The sequence below is a fragment of the Schistocerca nitens genome, chromosome 5 (genome assembly GCF_023898315.1).
Source record: "Schistocerca nitens isolate TAMUIC-IGC-003100 chromosome 5, iqSchNite1.1, whole genome shotgun sequence".
NCBI lineage: Eukaryota > Metazoa > Arthropoda > Insecta > Orthoptera > Acrididae > Schistocerca > Schistocerca nitens.
The window spans coordinates 635,802,838-635,826,063 of record NC_064618.1 but is presented as its reverse complement, the minus strand read 5'-3'; the positions used below and the strand labels follow the sequence as shown (position 1 = coordinate 635,826,063).

At 42.8% G+C, this 23,226-nt stretch overlaps 1 protein-coding gene across 5 annotated transcripts in view; it reads left to right on the top strand.

Moving 5' to 3' along the window:
* Positions 1 to 23,226, top strand: part of LOC126260923 (negative elongation factor D) — a 229,231-nt gene that overhangs the window by 100,921 nt on the left and 105,084 nt on the right. For all 5 annotated transcript variants that reach the window (XM_049958411.1, XM_049958412.1, XM_049958414.1 and 2 more), the window contains exon 11: positions 3,752 to 4,007. In XM_049958411.1, coding sequence (XP_049814368.1) covers positions 3,752 to 4,007 — 256 coding nt within the window. The remainder of the gene's footprint in view (positions 1 to 3,751; positions 4,008 to 23,226) is intronic.

Here is a 23,226-nt window from a genome sequence, read left to right as displayed (position 1 = left end):
CCTCTGTTTCAATGCCATCATCATCCCGGAGTGTCTGGATATGCTGTTTCGAGCCACTTACTGATTTAACGTAAGACCAGAACTTCCTAGGATTTTCTGTTAAGTCGGTACATAGAATTTTACTTTCAAATTCACTGAACGCTTCACGCATAGCCCTCCTTACGCTAACTTTGACATCGTTTAGGTTCTGTTTGTTTGATAGGTTTTGGCTGCGTTTAAACTTGGAGTGAAGCTCTCTTTGCTTTCGCAGTAGCTTCCTAACTTTGTTGTTGAACCACGGTGGGTTTTTCCTGTCCCTCACAGTTTTACTCAGCACGTACCTGTCTAAAACGCATTTTACAATTGCCTTAAACTTTTCCCATAAACACTCAACATTGTCAGTGTCGGAACAGAAATTTTCGTTTTGATCTGTTAGGTAGTCTGAAATCTGCCTTCTATTACTCTTGCTAAACAGATAAACCTTCCTCCCTTTTTTTATATTCCTATTAACTTCCATATTCAGGGATGCTGCAACGGCCTTATGATCACTGATTCCCTGTTCTGCACTTACAGAGTCGAAAAGTTCGGGTCTGTTTGTTATCAGTAGGTCCAAGATGTTAATCTCCACGAGTCGGTTCTCTGTTTGATTGCTCGAGGTAATTTTCGGATAGTGCACTCAGTATAATGTCACTCGATGCTCTGTCCCTACCACCCGTCCTAAACATCTGAGTGTCCCAGTCTATATCTGGTAAATTGAAATCTCCACCTAAGACTATAATATGCTGAGAAAATTTATGTGCAATGTATTCCAAATTTTCTCTCAGTTGTTCTGCAACTAATGCTGCTGAGTAGGGAGGTCAGTAAAAGGAGCCAATTATTAACCTCGCTCGGTTGTTGAGTGTAACCTCCACCCATAATATTTCACAGGAACTATCCACTTCTACTACACTACAGGATAAACTACTACTAACAGCGACAAATACGCCACCACCGGTTGCATGCGGTCTATCCTTTCTAAACACCGTCTGTGCCTTTGTAAAAATTTCGGCTGAATTTATCTCTGGCTTCAGCCAGCTTTCTGTACCTATAACGATTTCAGCTTCGGTGCTTTCTATCAGCGCTTGAAGTTCCGGTACTTTACCAATGCAGCTTCAACATTTTACTATTACAATACTGATTGCTGCTTGGTCCCCGCATGTCCTGACTTTGCCCCGCAGCCTTTGAGGATGTTGCCCTTTCTGTACTTGCCCGAGGCCATCTAACCTAAAAAAACGCTCAGTCCACGCCACACAACCCCTGCTACCCGTGTAGCCGCTTGCTGCGTGTAGTGGACTCCTGACCTATCCAGCAGAACCCGAAACCCGACCACCCTATGGCGCAAGTCGAGGAACCTGCAGCCCACATGGTCGCAGAACCGTCTCAGCCTCTGATTCAGACCTTCCACTCGGCTCTGTACCAAAGGTCCGCAGTCAGTCCTGTCAACGATGCTGCAGATGGTGAGCTCTGCTTTCATCCTGCTAGCGAGACTGGCAGTCTTCACCAAATCAGATAGCCGCCGGAAGCCAGAGAGGATTTCCTCTGATCCATAGCGACACACATCATTGGTGCCAACATGAGCGACCACCTGCAGATGGGTGCACCCTGTACCCTTCATGGCATCCGGAAGGACCCTTTCCACATCTGGAATGACTCCCCACGGTATGCACACGGAGTGCACATTGGTTTTCTTCCCCTCTCTTGCTGCCATATCCCTAAGGGGCCCCATTACGCGCCTGACGTTGGAGCTCCCAACTACCAGTAAGCCCACCCTCTGCGACATATGGAACAGACACTGTCATTGTTTCAACACACGGACTAATTTTGTAACACTTACTTCACAGTTAAGTTGAAGCATTGTTGTTGTTCTAACCAGCACGGGTTTCTCGTCTGAAACTCGGCTGTGGACTGACTGTTTCGGGACCAAAAATCGGGCCCTTATATATCCTTACAATAATAGGTGCTGAAACTACACATTGCTCGAAGTTAAATTTACAGAAATTTCAATTTAAAACTTACCTCATTAAATTAACTGAATACACTGAAAAATTTGTTCTTATTAACAGTTTCTTCTACTGCAAGAGTTAAGCCGAATTATGTGTTTAAATGATGAAATTAACATATTTAGTTATATGAGCAATACTTTTGACAAAACTGCTAATTACTTTGGAATTAATGAAGGACTGGTTTTGCTAACATGTTTTTGAATAGAGCCAAATAGATCCTTTAAGAATGCTATTGTTTCATCTCCCAAATGTATATAATTACCACAGAATTTATATTTGTATATATGTCAGCAGTAGAATTTAAGTTACAAAACAATTACTGCAATTTTGTCATATGATGACATGTTGGAGACCGTGGCTGTTTTTGAAGACAAATGTTGATGGTGTTAAGACAGCAACCAGCCACAAATTTACTTTGAGTTCCTTTATTCAAAGGAAACCGTTACCGGTTTCGAATCGTTGCGATTCATCATCAGACGTCGAAACCGGTAACGGTTTCCTTTGAATAAAGGAACTCAAAGTAAATTTGTGGCTGGTTGCTGTCTTAACACCACAAACAATTACTGATTTCACCCTATAACAAAAGATACTAACTAGGAATGGTTGAAATAAATTAGAAAATCAATTACATACATAAAAATAAGCACAAAATTAGATCTGATGTTATATTCTATAAGACTAAGGGCAAACCTTTTTCTTTTATGAAAATGCAGATTATACTTGCGTATGTTAGTCGTAATTAGTCAAAATGAAAAAATGAATTTTAAGGAGGCAGATGGCAAAACAACAGGGAAAGTAAAAATATCCCAGCTTGCTTCGTCACACACTCACAGGAATTTCTTATCCAATCTCACATTCTACTTGCATGGATGGCCACAGCCTAACTGCGGCAAACAGTAAACATGACCATCCAGTTGCCAAAGTTGCTGCACACCACAACACAAATGACTTCAACAGCTGCTGCACAATGTGAGCCATCCGATACTGTTTTCCAGCACAAGTTTCTCTGAACCATGCAGATGGTAATCATCTCTCCAGCATTTTGTGTGCTCTTGCAATCCCCCCGGCCGAAACCTCCACCAACCTGTTCCCAATGACTCACCTTACTGTTTCCCTTCTATCCACACCACTCCTCTCTGCCTTTCCTTCCTGCCTCCATCTTAACTTTTTTTTTCCCATCTCCCTCTTCCACATCTCGTTTTGTTTAACACTCTGTACTATTTTAAGGACTGTTGTGCAGTTGCAGAGTCATCTGTCCAAAGATCTGACTCTTTCCTGCTATCCCCTCCTTGCGTCCTTTTCTATCCCCTCCTTATCTCCATCAGCTCAGGCAACTGCTTGCAGTACTCAAATATCGATAATCAGTCTTGCCGTGGCCATGGGAGTGTGAGTTTTGGTGTGTGCATGGTTGTATATGTACTTGTGATAGAAAAAGAGCTGGTGCTCAAAAGCTGGTGTGAATGCTGTTTTCTGTTCCGTGTTTCTGTGCTCCATGCATTGGTGCACTATAGGTAATTGCAATTTCCTTATTTTACATATTGCTCCATCAAGGATTTTCCACTGTTAGCTTAAAATTTTGATGTCTATATTACTACTCGCTTTGTGAAATACATCTGTACAGCTCTGAACACAGTATGGAGAGAATATTGGAGGCATCTCTCCAGGTCTCTGAATTACTACTGAATATCGAGATAGTAACAATGTATTAATCTTTTATTCTTGTGTTACAGATCTCCTAGTAGACTCTTTATTCAAACCAGGAGTAAAGTTGAATCCAGAACACAAGCCAAAATATATATACCTGCTGGCTTATGCTGCAAGTGTATGTGAAACATCTACCAGGAAAGGTCAGGTTCGCAAGAATATTAATAAAGATGAATTGAAGCCGACAATTCAGGCAATCGAAAAAGTCCATGGTATATGCAACATAAACAAAGGGTCGACTGAGCTCATTGCTGAACTTTCTACACTGTATCAGTGCATTAGGTACGTAAAAAAAAATTCCTTTTTTGCGATCAATAAGTTATGCATTTTTTTCCAGTATTTGTTCTTACATTTTATTTACAATGTTGCATATGTGAGAATGCAAATGTTTAGGTTGTAAATTGTATCCAGAATGGGAATATCTGTTAAATTGGCCACATGCCCAGTATATGCTACCATATCATAATTTAAGTCAAATAATGGAAAACCTGGAGCAGAATAACAACAGTGTGAAAAGGATAGATTGCTATTCACCACACCACATAGGGGTGGTTTTGAGTGGCAGACAGGTGCAATAAAAATGGCCAGTAGCTGTTATTCAGTTATTAGATTAAGTCCTTCATCAGATGTAGACAACAAAATGTGCACACATATAGCCACTGTCATAGTTTAGTCATTTAAAACTTTATCAGGGTTTAATTATTTGTATGCTAAGTGTCATGTCATGTGTAAAGAATAGAGATGCTGTTTTTAATCTGTCTCAGTGGGAGGTGGCATTTTAAAATTTCTTGTATTTGTTAGCACTGGTTTTTTGATGTGTGATGTTTAGACACTCTCAACAACGTTAGTAATGAATGTGGAAATTTTCATGGAATACTGAATGCTTGGAAGTACAGTGAAGGCTTTTACAGCCAATTATTGTAGTTACTAGTGAATCTTCCGGAATGTATGGTCATCGTCCATGTAACTTTTTTGTTCCTGATGTTTCATCCAGAGCCGCCTTGGACATCTTCAAGCATATCTGATGGTGTCCAATGAAGCTTTGGACGAAATGTCAACAAAAAATTTTCATGGACCACAACCATACAACTTGGATGATTCACCAGTACCCTGAAGCTTTGGGATTGCAGTGGATCATCATACATTTTGACCACAGTATTCAGCTGGTCACCTGCCAGTCATATTGAAATGAGGTTTTGCTGACTCACCTGCACTTGCAGGCACTAAGAAATATTGTGCTCAGCAGCTACTAACAACAGATTTCAACCAGTAAGCCTCACAGAGGAAAGTAAACCCTTTGATGCTATATCATATGATGTCTTCAAAAAATTTCAGATTTTAGGAAGTCATAGCCTTGTCTAAGTAGCTGATTAATACTGTCGATTCATAGGCAGCACTATCAGGCAACATCACCACCACTTGAAGGTGATGAATATTGCTGTTTTGTAGGATTGTAAAATTTTACCGGTATTGTCCAGAGCAATGCCAAAAAGTCTCAACAGTCATAGGTTTTCATGTTTTATATTAATTCATTGCATTCTATTCTACAATTATCGGTGCGAATCAGTATTGTGCAGTACAAAGTCACTGTCTCCACTTTAGGGAGGTCTTTAAAATGATTATCTTTTATGATTGCAATAAACTTCATAGTAGTTGTACTTAATTATTTTAGTTGTGGTGGTGGTCATCTATGACTGATTACTCAATAATTGGACATCTACATGCTTGCAATACACACACACACACACACACACACACACACACACACACACACACACACACACACACCTCTATCCTCAATAATGTTAGTGGACATAGTGCTTTATTTCAAACATGTTCATTTCCTGGGGTGAAATGACAGTAGCTCACATGATCTTACTGACAGATACACATTTATAAAATGCTTTGCAAGGATAACATCATGTGTTTTAGCTGTGAATACATTAACACATTCTAAACTGATCTCTTCACATCTAATATTTGGCCGTGAATTGGCATAATCTAGGTTTCTTTTAAATAATATTGCAAAATACAGAAATGAATACGCCAACACGGGCAACTTAAGAAAAAAACAAAAAAAGAAAGATGAATACCCATAAGAGGGTGAAGTAGACAGTGGAACATCTTTCTCTTCATCAGGGAACATTAACCATGAAAAAATTATTAAATTTCTTTCTTAATGCACAGGTTGTATAATGTACAGCTGGTTCAATAGTACAGCGCATAGAAATGCATGGCTGTCCATGCACCTTCGCACGCGCCGCTCGCAGGTGACACTGCATATGCCACTGCATCATGCATTGGGGTGGGGGGGCTATGGTTACTCAAATGGGCATAGCCTACTTGTATTTGTATTGTATTGTATGGAACTGTGGACCTAGAAACGACGGAGAGACTTCGTCCCCACCGTAGCCCTCAATGGTTCACAATCCGCACCACAGGCTACAGCAGTCCTCTCACCCCACCACCATCCCACACCGAACCCAGGGCTATTGTGCAGTTCAGTCCCCAGTGGAACCCCTCCTCCCCCCCATCTTCCTCTTTCCTTAGAGATGCACACATGACCACGCTACTACTGACCGTGCATGATGGTCTGCACATATCTGAATAGAGACAGAATGCATATATAATTACTCTTTAAGTCACAAGTGAAAATGACAACATGAAAATTGCCTACAATGTAAAATGTGGGAATGAAATACTCCCTTTAAAGACAACTGAAACACTTGTGTGAGTGAGTTATCACTTGTATTTCCATCTGGAAAGTACAAATCTTCTGTCAGTATCTTTTATTTCTGATATTGATTATCTGTATATAGTATCCAGACTCTTTGCTTGTCAGCTTCCTATGCGATTTTTCCAATGGGCAACATGCTGCAAGTGTTATTAGTCACTTCTGATGTTTAATTGTAAGAAATGTTGCATTCTGACATTACATCTGTCATGATCTTGTTGCATGGTGGTACAATCTACATCTCCATGGATACTCTGAGAATCACATTTACGTGCCTCGTGGAGAGTTCATCGAATCTCCTTCACAATAATCCTCTATTATTCCACCCTTGAACAGCATGCGGAAAAAATGAACACCTATCTCTTTCCACCATGCGGGCTCTGATTTCCCTTATTTTATTATGAGGATTGTTTGTTTCTATGTAGGTCGGCTTTAATAAAGTATTGTAGCATTCAGAGGAGAAAAGTGGTGATTGAAATTTCGCGAGAAGATCCCACTGGAATGAGAAATGCCTTTGTTTCAATGATGTCCATCCCAAATCCCTTATATCTCTGATACTCTCTCAACTATTTCTCAATAATACAAAGTGTGTTGTACTTCTTTGAACTTTCTTGATGTACTCTGTTAATCCTGTTGGGTGAGGATCTCACACCACGCAGTAGTACTCCGTAAGAGAGAGACAAGCTTAATGTAGGCAATTTCTGTAGTAGATCTGTTGCATCTTATAAGTGTTCCTGCCAGTAAAAAGCAGTCTTTGGTTCACCTTCCCCACAACGTTTTCTGTGTGTTCCTTTTTAGATTTGATTGATTTATTGTGTAACCAAATTTTAATGGATTCTTTTTATCACTCATGTAGATAACCTCACACTTGTTATTATTTAGGGTCAATTGCCAATTTTCTCACCATACAGATATCCCGTTTAAATTGTTTTGCAATTGGTTTTGATCTGATGACTTTACTAGGTGATAAACAACTGTATCCTCTGCAAACAACCTAAGACTGCTGCTTGGATTGCCTCATAAATCGTATATGTAGACAAGGTACAGCAGAGGGCAATAACACTACCTTGGGAAATGCTTGAAATCACTTCTGCTTTACTTGATGACTTTCTGTCGGTTAGTACGAGTTGTGACCCCTCTGATAGGAAATCCTGAAACCAATCGCATAACTGAGACTATATTCCATAATCACGCAATCCAATTACAAGCCGCTTGTGAGGTACGGTGTCAAAAGCCTTCTCGAAATCTAGAAACACAGAATGAATCTGAAATCCTTTGTCGATAGCACTCAACACTTCTTGTGAGTAAAGAGCTAGTTGTGTTTCACAAGAATGATGTTTTCAAAATCCATGTTGACTGTATATCAATAGACCATTCTGTTCTGGTAATTTCGTAATGTTTGAACCCAATATGTGTTCCAAAATCCCACTACATACTGATGTTAATGATACGGGCCTGTAATTGAGTGGATTACACCTATTCCCTTTCTTGAACATTGGAGTGACCTGTGCAACCTTCCAGTGTTTAGATACAAATCTTTTGTCAAATAAGCTATTTTATATGATTGTTGTGTACATGGCTACTGTATCAGTATCCTCTGAAAGAAACCTCATTCGTATATTATCTGAACCAGAACACTTGAGTTTATTAAGTGATTTAATCTGCTTCACTACTCTGAGGATATCTACTTTTAAGTTACTCATGCTGGCAGCTGCTCTTGATTCAAATTTCAGAATATTTACTTCGTCTTCTTCGATGAAGGAATTTCAGAAGGCTGTGTTTAGTAACTCTGCTTTAACTGAACTGTAATTAATAGCGTTCCTCTTTTATCGTGCAGAGAAGGCAGTGATTGTGTCTTGCCACCAGCATACATACAACCAGAAACTCTCGGGGTATTGAAGTCTGCACTAAAATTTGAGCTTCTGTAAAAGATTGCCAATCTTGGGGATTTTGCATTTGTTTAAATTTGATGTGCTTTTCTCATTGTTTTTTCAGTAGTGTGCTGACCTGTTTTGTATATGAAGGGGGATCAGCCCCGTCAATACTATTTCTTTGAATTCAATCCATATCTGGTCTGCACTTTTTTCAGTCTCGCTACGACAGCTCTTTGTTTGCTAATCCCTGTATCTTATTAGCTGAGGATTTTTTTGTTTCTAAGAGGTCAGGTATGTTTTCACAACCGTTTACTATTCACTTGGGCTCATGTACTAATTGTTCGAAATAATTTTCAGAGAATGCATTAAGCACAAGTTTGGATGATGTTTTATGCGTACCTTTGATTTAAATAAGTATTTCGCCAATATATCGAGGGTATATTTGAAGTCACCACCAATTATAATTGTATAAGTAGGGTATGTGGTTGAAATTAGACTCACGTTTTCTTTGAACCTTTCAGCATTTATATCATCTGAATTGAGAGGTCGGTAAAAGGATCCAATTATTATTTTATACCGGTTGCCAGAAATGAACTCTGCCCACACTGACTCACAGGATCTATCTACTTCAATTTCATGACAAGATAAACCACTTGTAGCAGCAACAAAAACGCCACAGCCAACTGTGTTTAGCCTATCCTTTCTCAACACCATTAGTTCTCTCGTAAAAATTTCGGTTGAACTTATCTCTGGCTTTAGCCAGCTTTCAGTTCTTTATGTTAGCACTTCGAGCTCTGGTACTTCTTCAACACAGCTACGACAATTTACAACTGCTACACCAATTGTTCCTAGATCTACATTCTTTCTGTAACCGACCTCAACCGTTTGAGACTGAAGCCCTTTTGCGTTTCCCTGAGACCCTCTAACCTAAAAAAAACACCCAGTCCACATCATGCAGTCCCTGATACCCATGTAGCTGCCTCCTGCGTGTAATGAACTTATGACCTATTTAGTGGAACCCGAAACTCCACCGCCCAATGGTTCAAGTTGTGGAATCTGCAGCCTACACGGTTGCAAAACTGCCTGCGCTTTTGATTCCGACCCTCCAGTCAGCTCTGTACAAGAGGTCTGCAATCGATCCTGTCAACTGTGCTGCAAATGGTGAACTCTGCTTTCATCTCGCAAGTAAAACAAGCAGCCTTTACCACTTCTGATAGCCACCCAAAATCAGAGAGTATCTCTTCCAATCCAAAGCGACACACATGTGAGCCACCAGCTGCAGTTGGCTGCACCCTGTGCTCCTCATGGCATCTGGAAGGATCTGTTCCATATCTGGAATGATTCCAACTAGTATACACATTGATTTTCTTCCGCGCCTTGGCAACCATGTTCCTAAGGCTCCCCATAATGTGCCTGACAATGGAGCTCCCATCTTCCAGCAATCCCATCCTCTGTGACTGCTCGGATCTTGCAGGCTGAGAGGATTCCTCTGAAACAGGACAAACAACTCCATCTGACTGTGGAATAGTGTCAGTTGCAGACAGCACCTGGAACCTGTTTCTCAGATTAATGGAAGAGGTCTTAAGTTCGGCCCTCTGGGAAGTCGTTCACCGCCTGCCATTCCTCAAGGCGATGTCCGACTCGACCACAGGTGAGGGAGGTGTCAGTCAGCGTGAGCAGTAACTGGGCTGGCCACTGTTGTGGACCAATCAGCATACTTGTGGGTCGTGCTGGACGTCCATTTGGTCCCCACAGCTGGCACACAACATATAATACCCATACACTACAGCCTCAAGCTGTGTAACCGAAGCCAACACAGCCTGGAGCTGAGAGCATAGTGTCACCAACTTGACTCGCATCCACATGCAGCAACCACAGTCCCTATCCGTACTAAAGATCGTGGAAAACTACACTACACAGACAACAAGGACTATTGATATGCACAGCGGAACTCTGCTGTAGACACTGATGAAAACACCAGAACTGTGTCTAATAATTTAGATTAACATACAGAGATTCAGAAACTAGCCTTCCGTAGCACACAGGTGAGACTAAATAATTCACTCCTGATAACTTGTAAAATGTCACAAAAACCGCGAGAAATGTGACTATTAAATATATATGTGCCTGGAGAATACTGCACTGTTCTTACATGTTTTGTTTAAATATTAGTATTTTTCTTAAGCAAATTAATAGTTGAAAGCTGCAGGGAGTAAGTGGGGTGTTCATATAGGAACAAAGTATTGTAACACGTTTCCATGCTTCCAGTGATTTAACCCATTTCAAACGTCTTCTGGTTGTAAAAACATTGCCACTTCCTTATTGACCTAGACAATTGTTTAGATTCTAAAACAAGAGGTTTTAAACACTGGCTCAAGGGATTAGAAAGCGTGTAAAGTGTTGTTCCAAGCATCTTACCTCTCATCCTTCATTGTAACGCTCCATAACACAATAGTCATTTCAGATCTCGCAGGCTACGCTTTCAGCTACCAATGAGTGTTTTCAGTGTTATGCGAAATTGTGTTTGGAGTAGGATATTATAACCTAAAGTGTAAGGAGAAAATCAATCACATCAGACCTCACTTAGTGACCAGTGGCCATACATCAGAATAGAAAGTTTGAGAGGAAAACTCCTACTGAAATTCACAACACTCTACTTGATGTGTGCAGTAGCCACCAGAAAGATCGCGGGAGGTGCACATCAGCATGGCGCGTCACGGACGGTAGTTGCCGTCCACCAGAGGGCACGCGAGAATTCGGATGTGACCTCTGCCGGCGTAACAACAACAACAACAACAACAACAACAACAACAACTCAGGCAGCACGGGCCGTGCCCAGTCAGTTAACATCGAGCATGCCTAGGGCACAGTCCCGGTCTATGCTAAGTGAAGTGCGACGTACACGTGAACAGTGTTACTTCACAATTGGCGACGAGTAGGGTCGTTCTTTCGCGTGTTGCGTTGTTGTTCCGGTTTCGCAGCTTCTCCACGGCATGGAGGATTTAGTGCGGGTTTTGGTTGAGCAGCAGATGGAGCTCATGGCCACCATGAAACAAGTGCTTCCGGCGTTATTCTCCACGCAGTCTGCTCCAGCGCCGTTCCCTCCTCCCTTTCCCCCGTATGATGAGACAGCGGAGGATTGGGACACATATGAACATCGCCTTCGGCAGCATTTCCAGGCGTTTCATGTTGTCGATGCGGAGGTATGTCGTGCTCTCTTCTTGTCTTGGATATCTCCCTCGCTGTATCAAGTTTTGTGACAGCTAGCGCCATTGCAGGAACCCTCGTCCTTGTCTTTTGACGCATTGTGTTCATTGCTGTCTTCATATTATTGCCGCCGCACGCATGTTGTGGCGGCTAGGGTCGAGTTCTATCAATGCAAGAAACAGCCCCATCAGTCTTACCGGGTGTGGGCCGCTACCCTGCACGGTCTTAGTCGCAAGTGTCATTTTGTCACGGAGCAGTCGCGAGAGTCGTATGCCCACGTTTTGGTACGCGACGTCATTGTTCGTTTGGCCCCTGATAGGGAGGTCCGGCAACGGGCCCTGCAATTAGAAGACCCTTCCCTTGAGGAAGTCCGGTCCATTGCTCAATCGTATGAAGTCTCTCTCACCGCAGGGCAACAGCTGGAAGTGTGTGGCGACGTCACGGTGGTTCAGGGTGGCGCGGCCGCGTCCACTGTGTCCGGGGTGGACGGCGTGCGAGCGGTACAATCCAGCCGTTACAGATGCTCCCGCACGGCGCGTAAACAGAATTCCGGCCGCCGGCCCCTGTTGCCGTCCTGTGTGTCGTGCTATATACATCATGATCGGTCAGAGTGCCCCCAGCGTTGGGCCGTTTGTCGCAAATGTAATAAAAAAGGTCACATTGCTAAAGTTTGCCACTCAGCCTCAAAAGATTCGAAGGAAGCAGGTACAGAGGACATGGACGTTGACATTCAGGAAGTTCATCGGGCCAGGCTCCCGACGCATCGGCACGCAAACTCTTTATCGAGGTGTCGGTTCTGTCGCGCTGGTTACAACTGCAAGTAGATACGGGTGCGGCAGTTTCGTTGTTGAATGCACAAACTTATTCCGACCTTGGATCGCCCCCGTTGGCGCCAGTTTACCGGCGTCTCCGCGGTTATGGTAAACAGTTCATTCCCCTACTGGGTCAATTCACTACCGACGTGACTTACAAATCAGTCACTCGGCCTATTACTTTTATTGTTGTCAGTGATGCGAGCTCCGCTAACCTTTTTGGCCTGGATGCCTTTCAAGCTTTCAGTTTTTCTATCGCTGACACCATACAGTTGGTCTCCGAAGACGTTCCCTATCAATCATTGGAATCTTTGATCTCAGACTTTCCAGATATCTTTGAGGAGGGCCTGGGGCATGTTTCAGATTTTGAAGCTCACTTAAAGTAGAAGGCGTCGGCTCGCCCGCGTTTTCTACGCGCGAGGCAGCTCCCCTTGGCTCTCTGCCCTCAGGTAAAGGAAGAGCTAGACAGGCTGACAGCCCTAGGGGTCGTTCTTCCCATTTCTTCTAGTGAGTGGGCTTTACCCCTCGTTATTGTAAGGAAGCCCTCGGGAAAATTACGTCTTTGTGGCGATTTCAAGGCCACCATTAATTCCCAATTGGTGGTGGACACCTATCCTTTGCCTCGTGCTGATGAATTGTTCTCCTCCGTGGCGGGAGGCCAATATTTTTCGAAAATCGATCTTTCAGAGGCTTATCATCAGATACCACTTGATGAGGACTCCAAACGGCTGGCGGTTGTCAACACCCCGTTTGGCCTTTACCAATATCGGCGGTTGGCCTTCGGAATATCCAGTGCCCCGGCGATATTCCAGCGTTATCTTGAGCACGTCACGTCGACAATCCCTCGTATTAATTACCTGGATGACATAATTGTCACAGGCCGCAGCACAAAGGAACACTTGCACAACCTTCGCACCCTCTTTCTCAAATTGAGGTCTGTGGGTTTGCGTTGCAACCTGCATAAGTCAAACTTCTTCCAACCGTCCATTGAGTATGTGGGCTACACCATCTCCCAGCACGGCGTCCAACCACTAGGAAGTTTGGTCCAAGGTATCTTCGACCTTCCTCGGCCCGCTTCGCTGAAAGAGTTACAAGCTTTTTTAGGCAAGATAGCCTATTACCGCCAGTTCATTCCCAGGGCTTCCACCATAGCCCGCCCCCTGTACTGCCTTCTGCGCAAGGGTGTTCCTTTTGATTTCTCGCCTGCATGCGAGCGAGCGTTCACCTCGTTGAAGGGCTTCCTCATGTCAGCGCCTTGTTTGGCTACTTTTGACCCCCATAAGCCGTTGGTCCTGGCTACCGATGCTTCGCAGTATGGGGTGGGGGCGGTCCTGGCCCAGCGCAACGCAGATGGTTCCGAGCAACCACTGGCGTTTGCGTCTAAAACTCTTAGTCCTGCGCAGGCCCATTACTCCCAGGTGGAAAAAGAGGCTTTGGCCATTGTCTACGCTGTTACCAAGTTTCACCCTTTCTTGTATGGCACGAAGTTTCAGTTAATCACTGACCATAAGCCATTAATATCGCTATTTGGCCCCGCCTCTCAGATTCCGGATAGGGCGGCCCACAGACTACAGCGCTGGGCCTTGTTCCTCTCTAAGTACCATTATGACATTCATATTTGCCCTACCGGACAGCATGCCAATGCCGACGCTCTTTCCCGTCTTCCGGTGGGCACGGATCCTAAGTTCGATCGAGAACAGATTATGTGTTTTCATTTGGATGTGGCGTCCCGCCAAGCGGTTGATGGCTTCCCGATCACTAGTTCTCGCGTCGCCAGGGAAACGGCAGCTGACCCGGTTCTCCGGCAAGTAGTTTGCCTCATTCAGCAGGGGTGGTCATCCCGCCCTCCAGGCCGGGCCTCGGACCCTCTTCGTAATTATTTTATTCTACGAGACCACCTCTCGGTCTTGGAAGGAGTTCTCCTTCTGGCTACCGATGATACAGCTCCTCGCGTGGTTGTTCCAGCAAGTTTATGAAGAGAGGTCCTCACGTTATTACATGCGGGGCACTGGGGTGTTTCCCGTACTAAAACCTTGGCTCGCAGACATGTGTACTGGCCCGGTATTGACAGAGAAATTGAGCACTTGGTGGCCGCCTGTTCCCAGTGTGCGAGCCAACAGGCATCTCCCAGGGCAGCGTTCTCTTCCTGGCCGCCGGCAACCCAAGCATGGGAACGTGTTCACATCGATTTTGCGGGCCCGTTTCTCAATGGCTTTTGACTCATTGTCATTGATGCTTATTCCCGATTCCCATATGTGGTTCGCTGCTCCTCAACCACTTCAGAAGTTGCAATACAGGCACTAGCAAAAATCTTTACTGTGGAAGGTCTGCCAATCACCCTGGTCTCGGACAATGGACCGCAGTTTATTTTGCAGACCTTCCAGGATTTTTGTAGGCGCTTCGGTATTCGGCACGTTTGCTCTCCTCCCTTCCATCCACAATCGAATGGGGAAGCCGAGCGCATGGTGTGCACATTTAAGACGCAGATGAAAAAGTATGTCCACGAATTTCCTGCGGAGGAGGCATTGACGTTTTTCCTGACGGCACACCGGACCACACCAATGGGCGAACGCAGCCCCGCAGAGCTCCTCCATGGGCGCCAACCTAGGACTCTGCTGCACCTCCTCCGGCCTGGTCCTCGCCAGTCTTCGCAAAACGGAATACCTGGCTTTCCACTGGGTATGTCGGTCTGGGCACGTGGGTTTGGTCGCAATCCACATTGGATACCGGCGGTGGTCCTGCACCGAAATGGCCGCCGGCTCTATACCTTGCAGGCAGGGGACCGGGTGGTACGTCGTCACCAAAATCAGCTACGTCCACGTTTGGGCACCCACCCTCCGACCTCTCGGACACCAGCTTCCCCATTGCCGGCACCCATGTTGGTTTCTCAGGCGACGTTACCGCCTCTCCCCACTGTGACTCTGCTGCACTGCGATAGTTCTCCGCCTTGGCAGCCTCCAGTCGCTCCAGCACCAGCATCGCCATCGTTCGAGATGCCCCAGCGAGAGCCGGCCCCCGTCGCAGGCCCGGTTTCTCAGGAGGCTGGTTCACCTGTGGTCGTCCCTTCCCCATCGTCCCCGCCACTGGGTCTTGCCCCTCCCGAGGTGGAACAGGATCTGGAGTTCGACAGCTTGTCGCCCGTTCTGTCCCGGGCTCCGGTGGTGGGACGACTGGGGCCTCTTCGTGTGGGTCACTTCCAGCCGTATTCGAAGGTTCCGGCTCGAGGGTTGGCAGATCTCCTCGACTCCGGCCTTCCAATGGATGTGGAGGTCATCGCTCCTGCCCGACGCTCCACCTTCCGACGCAGTGGATCACAGTGGCTACACCCCCCGAAGGAGGATGAGTGCAGTAGCCACAAGAAAGATCGCGGGAGGCGCACATCAGCACGGCGCGTCACGGACGGTAGTTGCCGCAAGTAGAGTCCCATCCACCAGAGGGCACGCGAGAATTCGGACGCGACCTCTGCTGGCGTAACAACAACAACAACTCGGGCAGCACGGGCCGTGCCCAGTCAGTTAACATCGAGCATGCCTAGGGCACAGTTCCGGTCTACGCTAAGTGAAGTGCGACGTACACGTGAACAGTGTTACTTCAGTGTGTGTGTGTGTGTGTGTGTGTGGGAGGGGGGGGGGAGGGTATCTCTACTGGATTGAAGCACAGTGTCACAATGGCCTTCCCGTTTCATTGAAGGCCAGGCAAGTGCTGAAGATGACCCAAAGAGTGGCTGTCTGGTATCTGCAACATAATGCACTTCTATTATCATTATTAATAATATTTTGAATGGAGATGGTTGCAAAACAACCAAAGAAATTGCAAATAAGGCAAACATGTCTATCTCTTCGGTGTTCAGAATCATAACAGAAAATTTACAGAAAAGAAAATTGCTGCAAAATGGGTTTTCCTTCATCTAAGTGAAGAGCAAAGTGCATATTGCAAGAGGATCGCACAACAATTGCTTCAACTCTAGGAGGGAGTGGAAGGTCAGTTGTTAAAATGGATTGTTGCCATAGATGAAACATGGATTTGTTATTTTGAGCCAGAATTGAACTTTGATTCCTCCCAGTACAAACATCCTGAGCCTCCTTGGTCAAAAAGATAAGACATTCCTGCAAAATGTTTTGTGGCCAAAAATTCACTGAAGAAGATCTGATACTTTTACAGCTGGAGTGATCACTGTGCATGATTAAGCACAACGGCTTGTTGCTGAACCAGTATGTAGAACATATAAAATTATGGATGGGAAATACTTCGCCATTCAGTCTAAAATCTTGACTTGAGCCCACCAGATTTTGATTTTTTCCAAAACTAAACAAAACACTCGGAGGGCAACTTTTTCAGACTGTTGAGGAGGCTTATGATGCAGTGATCCAAGTAATCAGATAGATCAACAAAGATGGCTTCATAATGGGAATAAAAGACCTTCTGAGACACTGGACCACTGTTATTGAGAAGAATGAAGACTACATTAAAGACCAGCAAAGTCATTTTATGGAATAAAATAAGAATTGAACCATAATTTCATTGTCTGTGCTTGGATTTGGTGGTTGTGTGTCTTTATAAAAAAGCTCAAGGTTTTTGTTTATTTCTTCTTCTTCTTCTTCTTCTTCTTCTTCTTCTTCTTCTTCTTCTTCGGCACTACAGGCCTTGGCCTCCTCAACAATCTTCCTCCATATCTCTCTTTTCTCAGCTTTTTCCTTACATCCATGGATCCCCGTCTTGGCAAGGTCAGCCAGCACATTTCCGTCATCCTCTCCACATGTCCTAACCAACGTATTATTTGACATTTGATAAATTTCACTGTATCTTCCCCTTGTATAAGCCCCTGTATTTCATGGCTGTATCTCACTCTCCGACCTTCTGCCTCTCTCACAGGCCCATAGATTTTTTGTAAGATTTTTCTTTCAAATGCCCTTAGGCTGTTAAGGTCTGCTTCTGTCACTGACCACATTTCTCATCCATATGTGGTAACAGGTCGCACAAGGGAATAGTATACTCTCAAATTAATTGTTCTTGTAATTAGATTCTTTAGTATCCTTAGGATTGCATAATATACTTTGTTTCCTGCTTGTATCATTTCTTTAATACATTTTCTCATACTATTATCATTGGTTGGGAGGATACCTAAATAATGGAAGCATCTAACAGCTTTGAAGCATTTATTTAGAGATCTTCAGGGGCTGTGGTGTTCTTCTAGCTTCAGAATTGGACATAACCATATATTTTGTCTTGCTTTCATTTACAGTAAGCCCAATTCTTGTTTCTTGTGCTTCCATTTGTCCGTTTATTTCTTTAAGCGATGTTACATCCCTTGCCACGATGGCAGTATCATCTGCATATGCGCATATCTGGCTGGACTTCATCACTATATGCAGTGCTAAGTTAAACAGGACTGCAGAGAGGCCATCACCTTGTTTCGCTCCATCCTCAAAGTCAAACTGCCTGGTCATTCAGTTATTCACTTTTACTTTTGTATCCTTCATGGTTAGCTTGATTAACCTTCTCAGTTTATCACAGATGCCCAATTCTTTCAGCCCTTTATACAATGCTTGTCTATTAATACTTTCGAAAGCTTTGTTAAAGTCAATGAATAGAAAGTGGAGATCTATATCATTCATAAAATTTTTCCATTATTTGCGTAACAACAAACAACTGGTCAGATATGAAACTTCTTGTCAGATTAAGACTGTGTGCCCGACCGAGACTCGAACTCGGTCCCGAGTTCGAGTCTCGGTTGGGCACACAGTCTTAATCTGCCAGGAAGTTTCATATCAGCGCACACTCTGCTGCAGAGTAAAAATCTCATTCTGGAAACTGGTCAGATGTACCTCTGTTTGTTCTGAATCTACATTGGTATTCTCAGAGTAGGGTCAATCCATTTAAAATCACCCAATATGAATAAAATTTGTTGCTCAACATTTTTGATTTTCTTGATTTTTTTATCATGAGTTTCCTATAAGCAGGCATTCACAAAACACTGTTTTAAAAATTTTTATAAGTCATAGTTTTTTTCTGGCAGCAATTTTTACAATGGCGGTTGGGCAGATTTTAGTGGAAATCGATGTTTGCGGAAAGTTTAATTGCCAAGTTATTTTAAAAGATATCAGAATAATTCAAAAACCAGTGTGCTTAGCATGAAATGAATTTCAGGCATAATTTTTTTTAATTTTTCTATCATGCAAGAGAGTCACTCAAACTCTTTCTGTAAAGACTCTGAAAAAATTTATCAACCTTCACTTTTTAAGGCCTTCTATTTTCATGAAGGAAGAGAGACTCACTAATAATATGTTATCTCTGTGTTGTGTACTTACATAACTACCTGCGGTAAAAGTTGCAGTCCAGAGAATGCACCCCCTGTTTTTTCTAGAGGTTTTCAAAAATGGCCAAAAACCTTCTAACGTCAATTTTCGCAGGTCAATATCTAAAAAGGGACTAAATGAAAACAAGTGAAAATTTTACAGAATGTTCTTCATTCTCGTGGGAATATCTGACAAAAAATTATGACTGAGACTCAACTACATTGAGAGTAATACAGCAGCAAATTTCAGTAAAAACGCTACCCCTCTACATGCTTGTGCAGTGCCAAGTTAGCAAACAAGAGCTTGAGATTATTACAGTTGACATTGGTCAAATGATGTTTAAATCATTACATACAATAAATGATCAAGTATTTCTACTTTTAAATAACAATGGGCAGAGATAACAATTGGTAAGAGCTCTAATTCTTAAAATTAACGGTACATTTGTTGTACTACGCTTGCGTACAGTATACACGTAATAATGTTTCTCCATGTATACAGATTTAAAACTTCAGTTGCAACTACTTGCCAGCTGCAATTTTCATTAGGGAGCTACCCCCCCCCCCCCCTCGATTTTATTAGTTCTGACACGATCCAATCTTCACTGGGTGCACGGTTTTTTTTTAGTTTATTTATCACTGTTGCCACTTGCAGCATTGTTGGGTTTTGTGCCTCATCCCTTTCAATTTCTCTTGCCTCTGTGTTCCTGTTCCCATGTACCTCTTGGGGCCTGATCTGAGTTTTTGTTGAGCATATCTTCAAAGTATTGTGCCCACCTCTACAATATTTCTTGTTCATCTCTTATTATCTTACCGTTTCTGTTTTTGCATGCATTTTGTTTGGATTGAAAAGTTTTTCTCATCTTTCCCACACCATGATAGAATTTCTTCATTTCATTCTGTTCCTTTAATTCTTCTACCTCTTTAAACTTTGATTTCAGCCATTCCTTTTTCTTTTTCTTGCATATTCTTATATTCTTTGGGTGTTGGATCTTAATTCTTTGTACACCTCCACATTTCTTCTTGTTTCTCACTGTATAATTCTCAGTCTTGCTGCATTTTTACGTTCAATTACTAGCCTGCATTCATCATCAAACCACTCATTTCGTGCATTTCTTCTCACCCCAGCTATGTCTTCTGCTGCCTCATTCAGCTCTTTCGGGATCGTAGTCCATCTCTCTTGGATTCCCATTGTTTCCTCGCTGGGAGTCAGTGCATATCTTAACATTTGCTTGGTTCTTTCACAACTTTTGGATCATTCAGTTTTTCTGTGTCCCAGTTTGTATTTTTCTCCATTCCAGGTGTAGGTGTTACAGATAATTTCTCTCTCACTACAACTTTTACAGCATAGTGGTCTGAGTCACAGTTAGGACCTCTGTAGCTCCTCACATCGGTAATTGATGTGGCATGTATTGCCTTTACTAACACATGGTCTATTTGATTGACTACTCCACTTATAGTTGTTTTCCATGTTCTGAGATGTATTCTTTTTTGTGGGAAACATCTGCTCCTGATGATTAGATTATTTCTAGCAGCCAACTGACATAACATTTCTCCATTCTTGTTACTTTCTTTATGTAATGTGTATCTCCCAAATACTCTTCCATATTCGCTTCACCCAACCTGTGCATTAAAATCTCCCATAAATAAGATCAGATCATACTTTTTTACTTCACTGCATGCCCTTTCTAGATCTTCGTAAAACTTTTCCTTTGCTTCTTCTTGTGCTTCCTCTGTTGGTGTGTATGCTGTTATTATCATCATATTTCGGTATTTCCCTTTCACTCTCTGTGTGCAAAGTCTTTCATTTATGGGTTCAAATTCCAAAACACTTTTACCAACCTTCTTTGTTATTATGAATCCCATTCCGGCTTGTTTGGTTCTTCTTTCTGGTCCACTATACAGCAGAGAATACTGGGGCGTATCTATCTGTCCTTGTCCTTACCATCTTATTTCTTGTAGTGCTACAATGTACTTGAACTTCATGATCTCATCAGCTATTTATTTCATTTTTGCAGGTTTCAACATTGTTCATACATTCCATGTTACTGTTGCCAAATCTTGTGTCCTTTTTCTTTGCCGAGGTCATGTTTTTTGTCTCTCATCCATCATCTGAGGCTCTTGTTGAGGTTCCGCAATATGTCATTTTGACAGTGTGGGGTTATTGGCCCCACGCCCAACTCCCATCTCGGAGGACCTGGATTTCTTTAGGGTTTACTCCCCTAGGGAGGTTGGCTTCCCTATGCCTACAGAGCCCCCCTCCCTAAGTTGAAGGCACAATTTGTCTGGCTCCTCAGTCGAGACCAGTCCGGCTTGGGTGACCTTGCCAGTAGCTACACTGCTGCTGGCATAGCTCTCGACTTCATCGAGGCATGCAAACCCTCCCGTCCGACACTGAAGGTGCCTACGATAAGGCGATGTCCCCTGGGATGGTTGTTCTTCTCTATCTGACACTGTTGCTGTACTGTTTCCTCATGAGAGAAACATCAATGTACCCATCGCTTGAAAGATGGTATAACACCAGGAAGATAGATCTTGTTTTACCCGAGTAATTGATATTGTTCCAAATATTAAGGAATTGCATATTGGTATTGTCTTATCCGTTAAAGATTTTGCTTACTTACGTCACAGTACCACTGTTACCAAGGAAGCTATACTGTGTGTTCAGAATGGGCCACTTTCACAAAAATGCCAGACTTGTCTCTGTGAGTCCAATGATTTTCCCATGTGGAAAGTTTTGCGGTTGTGAAAGCATTGTCACTCCTGAAGTGATCTGGTCAATTGTTTCGATTCTTCATGCTTAACGAGCATTTGTAAAATTATAAGACAGAATTGCTGGCCAGTACTTGCTTTCCTCCCCTTGGTGGCAAAATGTCAGTACTGCTGATATAGGTATAGAAAAGTACAATCAGTATCCTACCTTTCTGAACTAAGAGGATAGATTGTTAGAGAAGTTTAAAAATAAGTAGTGTTTCTTAGTTTTCTGTCTATGTCTGCCACATGTTGGTGAAAACTTGGACTGGGAAGAAGCATATTACTGAGCTGCTCAGATGAGCTGAGCTGTTCATATAATTATTAGTCTATCAACAAATGAATTAACCTCCTAATATATTGTGCATATTTCCACTCAGTAACGTCTTATGGAATAATTTTCTGGACTAACTCATCACTAGGGACAGGAAAATTTCATGAAACCAATAACACATAATTGTCGATTTATTGTGAAATAATGTGAAATCAGTGATTTTTAGGAGATATCATGAAAATTGTTATTTTGTGGTATAAAAAATGTTAAAACTCTGAGGGTGGCAGGTACTGTCAGTTATTGAATGTTAAAATTGCATTTTATCTTTTAATCTCCTTGAAACTGAGGATTGTGTGTAATTTTGAAAGAACAGTTCATTTTCTTTCCGAGTAACAAACTTCGATATGATGGTGATAATAGCTCTGAATTTCGCAAAAGTAACACTAAACTTGGCATAAAAATATCAATCACAATTTGAAAAGGAATAATGATGCCTATTCATATACGTCTACATCTACACCTATACTCAGTCGACCACCTTGAGGTGCATGGCAGACAATACATCCCACTGAACCAGTTAGTAAGGTTTGTTCCCATTCCTTTCACGTATGGAGCGTGGTAAAAACATTTTGAATGCATCCGTGCATGCAGTAATTATTCTACACATATCCTCATGATACCTGTATGAGCAATACGTAGGGGATTGAAGTATTATTTCTAGAGTTGCCATTTAAAGATTTCTCTGGAAACTTTGTTGATAAGACACTTTTTGGGAAAGTTTCCATGTATCTTCAAGGGCTGCCACTTCTTTTCCTTCAATATCTCTCTGACACTCTCCCACAGGTCAGACAAATCTGTGACCATTCTTGCTGCCCTTCTCTGTATATGTTCAGTATCCCCCATTAGTCCTGTTTGGCATGGGCCTCGCACACTTGAGCAGTATTTTAGAACCGGTTGCATGAGTGATTTGAAAGCAATCTCCTTTGTGGACTGATTGCTCTTCCCCAGTATTTTACCAATAAGCCGAAGTCTACCATCTGCTTTACCCACAACTGAGCCCATATGTTCTTCCATTTCATATCCTTCTGATGTGTTACACCCATGTATTTGTATGAATTTACCAATTCCAACAGTGACTCATTGACAATATTAGTCATAGGATACTGTGTTTTTTCATTTTGTGAAGTGCAAAATTTTACATTTCTGAACATTTAGAGCAAGTTGCCAGTCTCTGCACCACTTTGAAATCTTATCAGGATCTGACTGCATATTTATGCAGTTTCTCTCAGATAGTACTTCATTATAGATAACTGCATCATTTGCAGAAAGCCTGATTTTACTATTAATATTATATGCGAGGTCATTAATATACAACCTGAACAGCAAGGGTTCCAATACACTTTTGTGGGGCACAGCCAAAGTTGCTTCTACATCTGAAGATAACCCTCCATAAAAGATAACGTTCTGTGTCTTCCCTACCAAGAAGTACTCAAACTAGGCACAAATTTCACTTGATACAGTGATAAGTGTTCTTGCTCTGTATGAGGCTAGTAG